Source organism: Leptonychotes weddellii, chromosome 6 (genome assembly GCF_054177405.1).
Source record: "Leptonychotes weddellii isolate Sample4059 chromosome 6, ASM5417740v2, whole genome shotgun sequence".
NCBI lineage: Eukaryota > Metazoa > Chordata > Mammalia > Carnivora > Phocidae > Leptonychotes > Leptonychotes weddellii.
Genome location: NC_138374.1, coordinates 128,495,952 through 128,507,732, shown reverse-complemented (window position 1 = coordinate 128,507,732; position 11,781 = coordinate 128,495,952). Strand labels below are relative to the sequence as shown.

At 56.5% G+C, this 11,781-nt stretch overlaps 1 protein-coding gene across 1 annotated transcript in view; it reads right to left on the bottom strand.

Annotated features, from left to right (window-relative positions):
• Positions 1-9,730: 9,730 nt before the first annotated feature.
• Positions 9,731-11,781, bottom strand: part of HLX (H2.0 like homeobox) — a 6,528-nt gene continuing 4,477 nt past the window's right edge. Inside the window, exon 4 of the mRNA XM_006745178.3 lies at positions 9,731-10,564. Within this exon, the coding sequence (XP_006745241.2) occupies positions 10,094-10,564 (471 nt within the window). The 3' untranslated portion in view covers positions 9,731-10,093. The remainder of the gene's footprint in view (positions 10,565-11,781) is intronic.

Sequence of the window (11,781 nt, the reverse complement as noted above, 5' to 3'; positions counted from 1 at the left end):
CGGCGCGGTGGGGACACCGGGGCGCGTCACCTGTCCGCACTTGGGGCCACGCAGTCCTACACCGGGCCCGGAATCCCACCCTCTACCCCCTGTACCAAGGCCACACTGTCGGTATAGACGCGCCTCCCTCCCAGGGCGACCGAACGCAAGCCTCGGAACCGGTGTCCTAGGCTTGCGGGGCTGGGTCAGGGCGGCTCGGCCCTCCTCCCCCCTCCCCCCCAGGACTTTCATTTTCTGCCGCGCCCTCCCGGGGAGGTTTATGGCCTGAGCGCGGCAGAAAGGAGAGACTCGTGGGCACCATACTTGGCCGCGGCGCCTACGGCCCCAGCTCGCGGCCTCGGGGGCTCGCGGGGCCCCATCCTTCTGGTGCGCGGGGCTCTGGAGCCAGAAAGTGTACACAGACCATAAATTTCCTGCCCCGCCCGGCGCCGGGCCCCTCGCTCCGGCCCTGGTAGCTGCGGCCGGCGGTAAAGCGCTGCTGGGACCGGCCTCAGCTCCAGGCCGGTCGCATTCCGTCCCGCCGCGGCACGGGCACCAGAGCAGCGTGGGGACTCGGGTCACAGCCCGCCGGAGGCTCCGAGCCGCTGCGTAGGAGGAGGAGGCGGAGGGAGGCAGCAGAGCCGGAGGCAGGCGAGGCCTGGGGGAGGCCAGGTGAGGATGGAAGGAGAAAGGAGTGACTAGGAGTGACTAGGAGCACAGAGGGGCAAGCCTCTGTGCCTTCTAGACTACTCATTTCTTTCCACCTTGAGGTGGAGGGGGACAGTAAGTGCTCGTGGCCACCACTCACTCACAGATGCTTTTGTAGTGAACTCTCCCCTCCTTCGATTGTCAACCTTGTACACCAGCCAGGGCCCACCAGGAAAGCGCTTTCCCTGGGGCCGGGGCGGGGCGGGGGGGGGGGTTGCGGTGCAGCAAGACGACTCTTAATGGATTTCTCTCGGGTGGTGTCCACTCGCACAACGTAAAGTGGATATCTGAAATAATGAATGGAGTAATTCAGTAAAAAAGAGAGCAGAGCTTCTCTTTGAACTTTGAACTTTTCTTTTTCTTTGAAGAGAGAGTCAGGGAAGCCCACCAGTTCAGGATTGGGACAAGAAACTGGTGGTCTTCGGGGTCAGAGGCTTGGCCACGCCCCTTGACAGCCAGTACCCGGATCAAATTACCCAACCTCTTTGTTTCCCAAACTGGACAATGTGTCAGATTGGAAGAATAGTATCTTCTCGCCCAGGGTTGCTGGGAAGGTTAAATGAGATACAAGACTTGCAATTCTGGCTTTAAAAGTGGGAAACGACTGAGTCTGTTTCCTCCGTTTTCACTTGTACACCCCCCTCCCTTGGGTGATTTCCAGGTAAAGACGCGTCCGGGACAGAAGAAATTAGCGATGTAATGACGGTAACAGCGGTGATAGTCTAATAATCATTCTCACTCAGTGAGCGCCTTCTGTTTGCAGGGTAAGCGTGCCCGAGACCGTGCCTACCTCAGTGACCGCGCACTGTATCAGACACGCTCCCCTAACCTGTGTAGCCGGGATATGGAACTGCCTCCAGGCTGCTGAGCGAACTGACGGGAAGAAAATGGGAAGGCATAGTGGGAGAGCTGCAGAGGACTCCGAAGGCAGGATGGGTGTCCTCAGGACCATTCCTCTGCAATGGAAAAACCAAAAGAAGTGGGGAAGAGGTGAGAAAGAAAGGTGCCGGTAGCTAAAACTGTTGTTTCAGACCATGCACCTCAGGGCGCCTCCCTCTAACTCCCGCCAGGAGCCGCTCATGGTCTCTAACCCAGAACCCGGCAGCACGTAGTAGGCGCTCAAATGGTGTATGCATGTGTTGATGGATGACACCGAGGCTTTGGGTGGCCCCTGTGCGCCGACACATCTCCCTTGGCTCCTGAACAATGAGAATGAGGATGGCATCTTTGCGCCTCTTTCTTTTTTAATCTTACGGGCCCATTCGTTTTTTTAATAATAAAAAAACAAAACTGCCTTTCATTTCATTTGGGGTCATGGAGGAGGCTGGAGTCCACTGTCTCTGGAGCAGCCTGGCTGCCCGATAGCTAACGTCACACACCTTACCGGCACCACATCCACATCGCCTGCCCTGATTGCCCCCGAACCCAGCCAGCGTGGCCCAGCTCCTCTTAAAATTCCAAGTGGAAGCTTGCACCAGCTCAGGATGAAAGGAAGAGCCCGGCACAGGGAGTGGAGAGGAGGAAACAAACAAACAAACAAAAATGGGAAGGGGTAGGGATGCCCAAAGCGAGGAGGAGGACTAGGGAGAATGGAGAGCGAAGGAAGTGGGAACATTTACATTACAGTCGACATTCGATTTTAAAATTGTGTGCCACAGAAAAGTCTTTAGTTTGACTCTTTTCTAATTTTTTTGCCCATTTGTTCAACCACAAAACTGTGCTCTCAGGAAGAGAAGTCAATAGAGGAGGTAGGGAACTTGCGGGCCATGAGAACAAAGGGATTTGGCTTAGGTCGCTGCAGAGGATCCAAGGCAGCCTTAAGGGACGATTTTCTGGGCGCTGCCCACCCGTGCGCGGGCTGATGTCGGACCAACCCCGGCCAGGTCGCGGCCTGAGGGCCCTCGCTGACCTTGGACTGGGCGCTGAGCCGGCGGGTTGGGGATCTGAGAAGAGAGAGGACATAGGACTGTTCACCACCCAAACGAGTGGTGAACGGGGCGCGGAGCAGGCTCCCCCCCTAAAAGCTTGAGGCTTCAAGCGCGGTCTGCGCAGGGAGCGGGGAGAGCCGGGCCGCACCGAATCTTGGGACACTTCTTTGGAGGGCATGCGAGGCCTGTGATTCTCTCCATAGAAGGATCCAGAAAATGGCCAGATGATTAACCGATGCCTGTGGGGATTGCGAGATAAGGAATCCTATTCAGTTATAAATTCATTCGTTCGTTTGTTCATTCATTGGCTCATTTCTTGAGCTCGCATCGCGTGCTGGAATGTGCGGGGTGCACTCTTTACCCCATTCCGACAAACAAAAATAAACAGCCCTGACAAATCAAAGCGAGGCTGAAATTTGCGGACCCTGAAATCGCCAGAGGCGAGTAGGGGGTGAGGGCAGCTCCGGAACTCCGGGAAAGTAACCGAGGCTTTCGTGCAGCAGAGGGAGCCGGGAAGATGCACATTCACTGCAGCAAGCTCCCCGGCGCTTCGCTGTGCGGAGAGACACTCGCGCTGATGTTCACGCCCGGAGGCGGCCACCCCGGGAAGCACACAAAGTTTCTGCCTTCCTCCCTGGTCCTTACGTTGACTGCTAGCGAGATGACTGTGGACGAGTCACTCCATACACAAAATGAGGCCAGCGATGCCAGTCTGCGCGCGACGGTCTACATACAGATGAACGTGTGCGAACGAGTGCGGCCGTCATCTGTATGGAGCGCTGCTTGGGAACTCATTTTCTTGCTGAGCAATGGACTTAGTATCGGGGACCCTTGTGTATCCTCATCCAGATGATTTGGGACTTCCAAGTCTGCTCCTCCCGGGGTCACCACTCAGTAGCTCCCGTGCCTTGTTGCTCCGCTTCTTGCTCTGTTTACAATGCTAACCACCGTATCCCATTGTTCCTGAAGATTCAGTGGGACTATAAATAACCACAAGGACCACAATAATGTGTCACTCATTTATTCAATAAACACTTCTTGAGGCGTCTTCCCTGTACCAAGCGCTGTGCTAGGTGCTAGAATTACTCCCCCGTGAAGCAGAGCCCAACCCTGCCCTCAAGAAGCAGAGGGTGCCTTTTCCCAGCTAAATGGACAGGTGATATCCTGTTTCCGTTTTGAAGTCTCTCCCTCTATGCGATTAGTTATGAACTTAATAAAACTCCCAAAATGCCATTTGTCCTGACGTGATCTCACCAGCGGGCACATATTTTTCCCTCCTTGGACCCCAGATACTTGCTTAAGTTTCCCTCAAATCGGAAGTATCAGAAAACTCTAGCTCCTCCGCCTTCCAAGTCCCAAGGAAAACTCCCAACCTTATCTACAAGCATTGTCTGAACACCTGCTGTGTGCACAGAGTGCTAGGTGCAGAGCCTAGAGGACAGAGAGGAAGGAGTGCCACTGGGCTTCTCATGGACTCAGTGGGTCTGAGCTCAACCTCTGTGGACACCGCTATCCAAACACTCCGGTCTACTCTTTAAAAGGTTTCTCTGGGGGACATTGTGACTGCCCTGAATTCTAATGAGTCTCCATCTAAGGACTTAATTTCTGGGAGAGTAAGGATTTTCTGGCACTTTTTTCAACTGTGCAAGTACTAATAAGGTAATAAATACCGCAATTAATAAATGAAGAGAGGAGGAATAGTAAGTGCATGGTGCTGATTGTATGCCACCCACTTTCTCATTTCACACTTTATAATGCAATTAATTCTCACAGCAGTTTCTAAAAACCAAAGTTAGGTGACTTTGATTATTTCCTATTGTAGAGATTAAGAAACTGAAGCCAAATGGTTATATTTCCCAAGGTCTCACATTTAGTAATTGGTGAATGAATGGATGTTTCTTGGGCTCCTTTGCGTTGAGGTCAGCCATGCTCCTGACGCCCTCAACTCCAAGCTCTACCTGCCGCCTTCTTCTCATACCCAGCCCCCAGAGTCACTGGAGCCACCAAAGCCTTGAGCTCTGGGCATGGGTCAGGTGATGTAGCTGCTGTCACCTCCATGGCCTTCTATTCCAGGTCTGTCACCCACGGAGGACAGTGCACGAAGGGGAGCCTCAGTATCTGCCGGATGGGACCAGGTCCAAGGGCAGGAGGAGAGAGAAGGAGCTGGCGCAGCAGATGCCCGACAAAAATGATAAGGCCTCGAACCCACGTGTCAGGAACCGCTGACGGGATTGGAAAAACACCAAGGATGATGCCTTCTCCCATGAGCAGGCTGTGGTCCCAACCTTAGACATATTAGCAAAACTAATAGTGGCACAAGCTGAAGGGTGGGATATCAATCAGGGAGAGGCCCAGGTCTGAGACTCCTGGAGCGAGTGGGCCAACTGGAGCTCCCAGTCCCCCCGCACCCCCACACACACACGTCTCAGCGCCTCCTACGCCCCTTCTAAAAAGCCACTGAGTTGTAACAATCCAGATCAGAATCTGGTTGGTCAAGTGTGTCCCAGAGGACCCCTCTCCTTTTGCAACTCAGGAAGCACTAACCCCACAGCCTTATCTGAGTCCTGGCATCACTCTCCAGGGGACGTTGGCAAGTGTGAAGAACCCAGCCTCTGTTACCCCATCCTTAAAATGAGGAAGTCGGAAGTAATCACATCTGTGAGGACATCTATGCTTGTTCATAAAATGACAGAAGGCATTAAGGGACATCTAAGGGACCCAAGGGCCAGCAATTCTCTGAGCTCACCTGTCAGAGGCGCAAAGCCTGTGCCTGTGCCTGTTAGAACCTGGGTGGGGGAAGGGGAGGGAATAAGCTAGAAAGTGCACCCCGCCTTGTGTAGCAGTCCGGAAGTCCAAAGAGCGGCTACAGGGGTGGTGCCCGATGCAAGTTTTAATACCCGCATGCGTGGGGAGCACCGGCGGAAAAGGCCGTTCATTGGTCTTTAGGACCAAGCCAAGCCCCTCACAACCTCAAAGGGAAGACGGTGAGCCAGATGCGTGCGCGAGCACAATTAAGACGGGCTGTATCTCCCCTAGTCCGAATACCTGCAGTTAAAGTCCTCCGAAACCCAATAGTTGGGTCTTCACAAAGATCATGGAGTGTGCAGCCTCCTCCCCAAAGACTAAAGAAGGGGGGAATGCGAGGGCCCTGCGTGTTTAGGGTCCTCTCCACCCTCTTTAAAGTAGTGTCACCGCGTCCTATGGGGAGGGCCGAGTTCTCAGTCCTTCAATCAGCTCTTCCTTCTCAAAGGAGGACGAAGGTGAAGGAGAACCGCCAGCAACTGGGAGGAGGGTGCATCGACCTCAGCCTCCCACCTCTCTTCGCATTTCTTGCTCCAGAGCCGCCCCAGCACCCCCACCACCACCCCGCCCCGCATACCGGGGGTCTGTTTGAGGTCGGCACGGGCTTGAGGGGAAGCGGGGTGTGATGCGGGGATAGATTCAAACTCAATAGGTTAAAGCCACAAGGGTTAAAGCTCAAGTCTGAAACGGCCCCATAATACCCTCCCCCCCGCAGGTTCTGCTTCCTGCCCTGCCCTGGGGACCCTTAAGTTCCCTGAGACTGCGACCGACCGCAAGGAAATCTGGGGTCACCTTCCAGTTAGGTTGACTTCCAGTACCTAGAACAGGAGGGATCAGCGAGCTGGGCACTCAGAGCTCACCTGCTCGGCGCCTGCCTCAAACCAGAACCCCCGCCAACACCCCACTTCAGTCCCCAGCTAGAGGGAGCAGCCACAGGAAAGATCCCAAAGCCACTGGTCCTCTCTGAGGTGCGGAAGGAGTGAGAGGGATTGATGATAACCGGAGTCCGAGCAAGCCCCCCCCCAACACACACACTGTACCCACGAATCCTTGCGGGGTAGTGGGGTGAGAACAGAAGGTGATCTCCTTGGCTGGTCTGCGGGCCAGAGCCTCCATTGGAGACAAGACTTCGCCTTGAAGTGCCACGGGGCCGGACAGCTTTGGCCCCAGGTTGGGGGCGGGGGGGGAGGCAGCGACGGCCACGCGCTCCCAGCAACTCCGGGCCTCCGGGTCCCCGCCCGCTCTGGACTGCGGCAGGCGAATGGAGCGACGCCGGCTTTCAGTGCTTTGGCCGGCGAGGCTTAGCGCAAGGAAACTTTTGTTTCAGACCAGCGCCCCACCCACCCACCGTGGCAGAAGAAGGCGGCGTGAGGCTCCTCACTCGGCTTTGCCGTCTGGGGAAGAGAGAACGTTATTTGTGTGGTTTTGCTCAGAAGAGGCTGAAATGGCCAGTACCTGGGCTCCCCTGTGTGCGTCTGGGTCTGCGCTGCTGTGCGCCTCTGTGAACATGTGGATGTGTGACCTACGCGTGTAATTGTGGTGTGCGCGCGCGTGCCCCCGAGGGGGTATTAGAGCCCCTCCAGTCCCAGCGAGACCCGCGGCCGCCACCGCTCCGCACACCGGTAACCTAGCTCCGAGGGCTCGGCGCCGCGGGGACCGCTGCGGCTGGGAGGCAGAACCCGACTCGGGCAGAGTTCTCGCTGCTTTTCGGGAAGGGCGAGTCTTGGGCCGCACGCGGCTGGAAGCGGGGGTGGCGGCTCGGCTCGGCTCCGGGGCCCGCGCGCATCCGCCGCCGCCTCCAAGCCCCAGCCGGGAGGGCCTCGGCGGGCCTGGCGTGTGCGGATCTAGCGCGCTCGGCTTTCTCTTGGGCGCCTTAGAAATCTCGGTCTTCGTTCAAGAATTTCTAGCTTCCCTGGCCGCTCTTGCAAGCATCGAGCGCCACCGGGAAAATTCCCGATCCCTGGGCCAAGCGAGCGGCCCCAGGATGAGTCGACCCGGCCCGAAATGTGGTTTTTGCTCCCCGCCACCAGGCCGGCCTAGAGAGGACTCTTCGTCCTGCGACTGCTCCGCTTCCAAATGAACTTTAAACTTCTCCTGGACTTGAGATACCCCGTTCTTGATGAAAACGTGGAAGAACTCCACCGCCCAGGCTAAAGCCCCGCTAGAGTTTCACGGGGGAAATGTTCAAGAAGAAGAGGTGGAGGGTGTTGGAGGAAGGGGCGCCTCCTGCGAACCCTCCAGAAGCAGCCCCAGTGCCACCCCCAGGTGCCCGCTGCCCAGCTCGTTTCCCTCCCGGTACCCCAGCTTTGCTGCGCCCTCTGGTCTAGCGGATCCTGGCCTTGATAAGGCCGAACTGTACCTAAAATCGTATCATTACGGTCCCTGGGCGATTATTTCCTTTACTTTTTAAACCCGGGCCCCAGGAAGAGAAATGCGAGGGGGGACTGGGGCAGCGGGCACCTCGAGAGCCTTATGAGAGGCAGAGTAGCTGCGAGCCTAAAGCACCAACTCCTCCCCAGCTGAGCTCCTCTACTAGATATATATATGCTGCCACGTTATGCTCCTGAACGCCAGCACCGGATTTAAGTGCCTCAAAATTCCATGTCCTTGGGATGTCCCAGTTACAGAATTTCAATATTTCAGGGGTCAGAGGAAACTAAACTCGATAGTGAAGGCAAAACAGAGGTACAGGGAGATTCCTGCCATTTGGGCAGCAGAGCCTGCGGAATGGTGGGGGAATCACTCCCACCCAGGGCTAGAACCCACGCAGGTGGGGAGGCTGCTGTGCCAGGAAACTCTGGGCACATTTAAAGATAATGGCTGGCTCACATTCCCATTAAACTTGAGGTCCCTCCTAGGGCCCTCTACCTCTCTCTTCTCATTCCTGCACTGGACCACCCTGGTCGCTCCCACTCCCCTCCCCACTATGCACATTCCTCTAGGAGTTCAGCTCCTTTTGGAGGCTGGGAGGTTGACTGGGGCAGGGAATGGTCAGCTTTGCACCCCTGTGCTGCACTAGGCCAGCAAAGGCTAAATCTGGGGTCCCCACTCTAAAACGGTGGTCTTTTAATGTGCTCAAGTCAATGAGTCAAAATGGGGAAGATGCTAAGCCAGATCAGGGAGCTGCTCGGAGCCCCCTCACTCCAGCCAGGGGACTGGGATGTGTCCTGGGCTAGCTGACCTGAGCATCTCTAGGGGAGCACCACTCTCTACAGAGCATCCTATTCTTGACATGGGTGGTGGGCCTGTAAGAAGCTTCGTGCCCTGGCCAGAGTTCAGTGCCAAACAGCCCCGCATGGTCAGGTTTGTCAGCAGTCTGTTTTTGAATCTCCCAAAAGAGATTTATATACAAACTCTGGACATTTCATTTTGAGGAAAGGAGAGCCAAGGTCTTGGAGAGAGGTTTGACTCTTCAGCCTTTCAAAAACAAAAACAAAACAAAACAAAACAAAAAACTTTAAAGGCCCATCCCAGTTGCAGCGTGGAGGCAAAACAGGTATTTCAGCTGCAGCCTCTCAACTTGCAGGTGGGGAGCTGCAGAGGGACTCACTGGGCACCTGCAGGGCCTAACTGCAAGGAAGATTATGTGTGCGTGGATGGGGTTGAGATGCAGTTTTGTAGACCCATCACTGGCCAAATGAGAGCCAAGAGGTCTGACCTCTGGTTTGGGCTATTGCCTGGGTGTGACCTTGAACAAGTCACCTCCCTGCCCCGTGGTTATTTGGGCACCTTTAAAACTTTCTCAGGCTCAGCCTTTTCAACCCTAACCACTGTGATTTGTCTATCTTTTCCGCCAGGATGCTACCTCCTCTCTTTAGCCATCCTGGAGCAAGGGGCGGCTTGTGTTAGAATTGCCGCAAAGCTCCACTACAGACTTGGAGTGCCCACCTTGTAAGTACCGACTGTGGCTAAATTCACCCACGGCATCACCATCTTGTCCACTCCAACTCTGGATACTCGCCAGCAAAGAAAAGGCCACGGGCCCACTCACAGTGTCCTGACTCAGGGTGGAGAGGCCTTCTGCCCCAGGGGCCTAACAGATTCTGTGGCCACCATGGCCCTCTGGCCACACTCAGAGTCGTGGAGCACCAGTTCAGTGGTGGGGGAGCGCAGGCTATGGCCAAGGAGGCCTCTGAGCTCTAAGCCCGACGCCAGTCCCTGCAGCAAGGAGGCTCCGAGATTGCAGCGCTACCCCGTCCAAAAGCACTTGTCCCCCACCTCCAGCTGCTGTGACCTACAGTGCCCTGAGGCTGAGGTCCGGGTGGGAGATCCCCGATCTTAACGACCACACCGCCCCAGCTAGCCAAGCGGCCTTTACAAACCGTAGTAAACATTTTATTTACAAGGTTGTGGCGTCCCAAGTGCAGCTTGTCTTTGCGCCACGACCCCGAGTGCGGGGAGCAACTGTTGCGTCCAACACTTCACAGTGTGAACTGCTCGCGGCCCGGGAGAAGTGTTTGGCCGGCGCGGGGTCCTCGGGCGGGGGCGCTGAGCTCGCCCCCCGCCCCGGGCTCTGGGCACCAGCGCGGCAGCGACGGGCAGGTGGGACCGTGGGCAAGGCCGCCGCGGCGTCTCGGGCCCCGGCCCCACTGCCAACACAAAGCAGGCGCAAAATCCAGCCCACCGTGGGAGGCTGGGGGCGGCACGCGGGCCCCGGGGCCCCGGCCTCATGCAGTCTACAGGGCGCCCAGCGGTGCCTGGGCGGGCTCGGGGCTCTGCGGAGCGCCGCTGAGGGTGGGCTGGGGCGCCGGCAGCAGCTCCGAGGCGCCGCCGCCCCCACTCCCCGTGCCGCCGCCGAGGCTGGCGAAGCTGAAACTGCCGCCGCCGCTCCCCGCGCTCCCGCCGCCGCTGGCCGGGAGGAGGGCGCCCGCGGCCGAGGCCTTGATGACCGTGGTCTGGTGCAGAGACCGCTCGGCCCCCTCAGTCCGCTCCGTGTCGCTGGGGGCCATGTCCAGAGACTCGGAGTCGCTGCTCTCGCTCTCGGCCTCGCCCTCCGAGCGGCTGAGGCTCCGCTCCTCCTGCTCGCCGTCGGCAGCCGCACCTCCGCCCGACGACTTCTCGCCCGCCTCCTTGTCCTTGTCCTTCTGGGCCTGGGCCTCCTTGGAGTGCCGCCACTTCATCCGCCGGTTCTGGAACCACACCTTCACCTGCGCCGCAGCACGTGGGGAGACAAGAAGGGACACCGAGATGAGACGTGGGCTCTCGGCGCTCGACTCGCGTGCAGCCTGGAGCCCCGGCCCCCCGCGCCTCTACCACGGACCGGGCACTGGGCTCGGCTCAGGGGCCGAGGGGCAGCCCAGGGAAACAAAGACATCGCCGGGGACGCTCGCCTACGGAACCCGCGAGGACTGTTTCTCAAAATGTGGCCCTCCAGACCTGATCCTGAAATGACCTGGATGCTTGTTGAAAGGCGGAGTCCTGCACCTCGGCCTCAAACTAAGGGCGATTTCTGCTCTAAATCAATGCTTCTTAACCCCACTTGAGCCAGGACTCTCCAAGAATCTGATTAAATTATGGACCCCTGGCTCAGAAAAAAATATACCCAGGATTTCAAGGGTTTGGTGAACCAATGTTAAGAATTCCTGCTAAGCTGGTCCTCTCCTCGACTGCCACCACCCAAGGCAAGTTTCGACAAAAGCAGTTCTTCTTAAGGAGAAACCGTGGGAAGCACAGAGGGGAAAGAGGGTTCAAAGAGTTAATCCCAGTGGGGTGGGGGCACTGCTGGACCTTCAGCTGAAGAGCATTTCCTTGGCATGTGTGTACTCAGAAGCTGATAAGGACTCTGCCCCTGCCCGGGATAAACTAATCCTTCTGCAGGCTTAGAAAATGCTGGAATTAAACCTGTGCAAAGTGGAGGAAGGGGGTAGGGATGGGGTGGAGAATCTATATAAATATATACAATCCCCTGGGGGACCCAATGCTGTTCACACAAGTTCCAGCTTCCCTTTTAAAAATAACATCCACAGCTGGTGGAAAACGGCTGGGCTCTTCCAGTGTGTTGGGGAGGGGAGTTGTGTAATGGAGGACAGAAAGAAAAGGGGGGGTGAGGGGGGCCCTAAAGGAGCTATGAAAAGGTGCCTGCCTTTGACTTCTGCCCTATTCAGAACATTGAGCACCCAGGGAGCAAAGGCCCCGCTGCTGTGGGGTATGGAAGAACCGTAACTCTTCTATTTCCAAAACCCCCCAAAAAGTCCAGTTCTTGAATTGGAGAAAAGAAAAAAAAAAAATTGGACTCAGAAATTGAATTCAAACACGATAGATTCGCCATTGTCTTGGAAAAACAAAAAACCCCAAGTAGGCAGAACCTGCTGAAATGCTCTTGAGTATTCTAAGAAAATCTTTTTTCCTTTCTCTCTCTCACTCC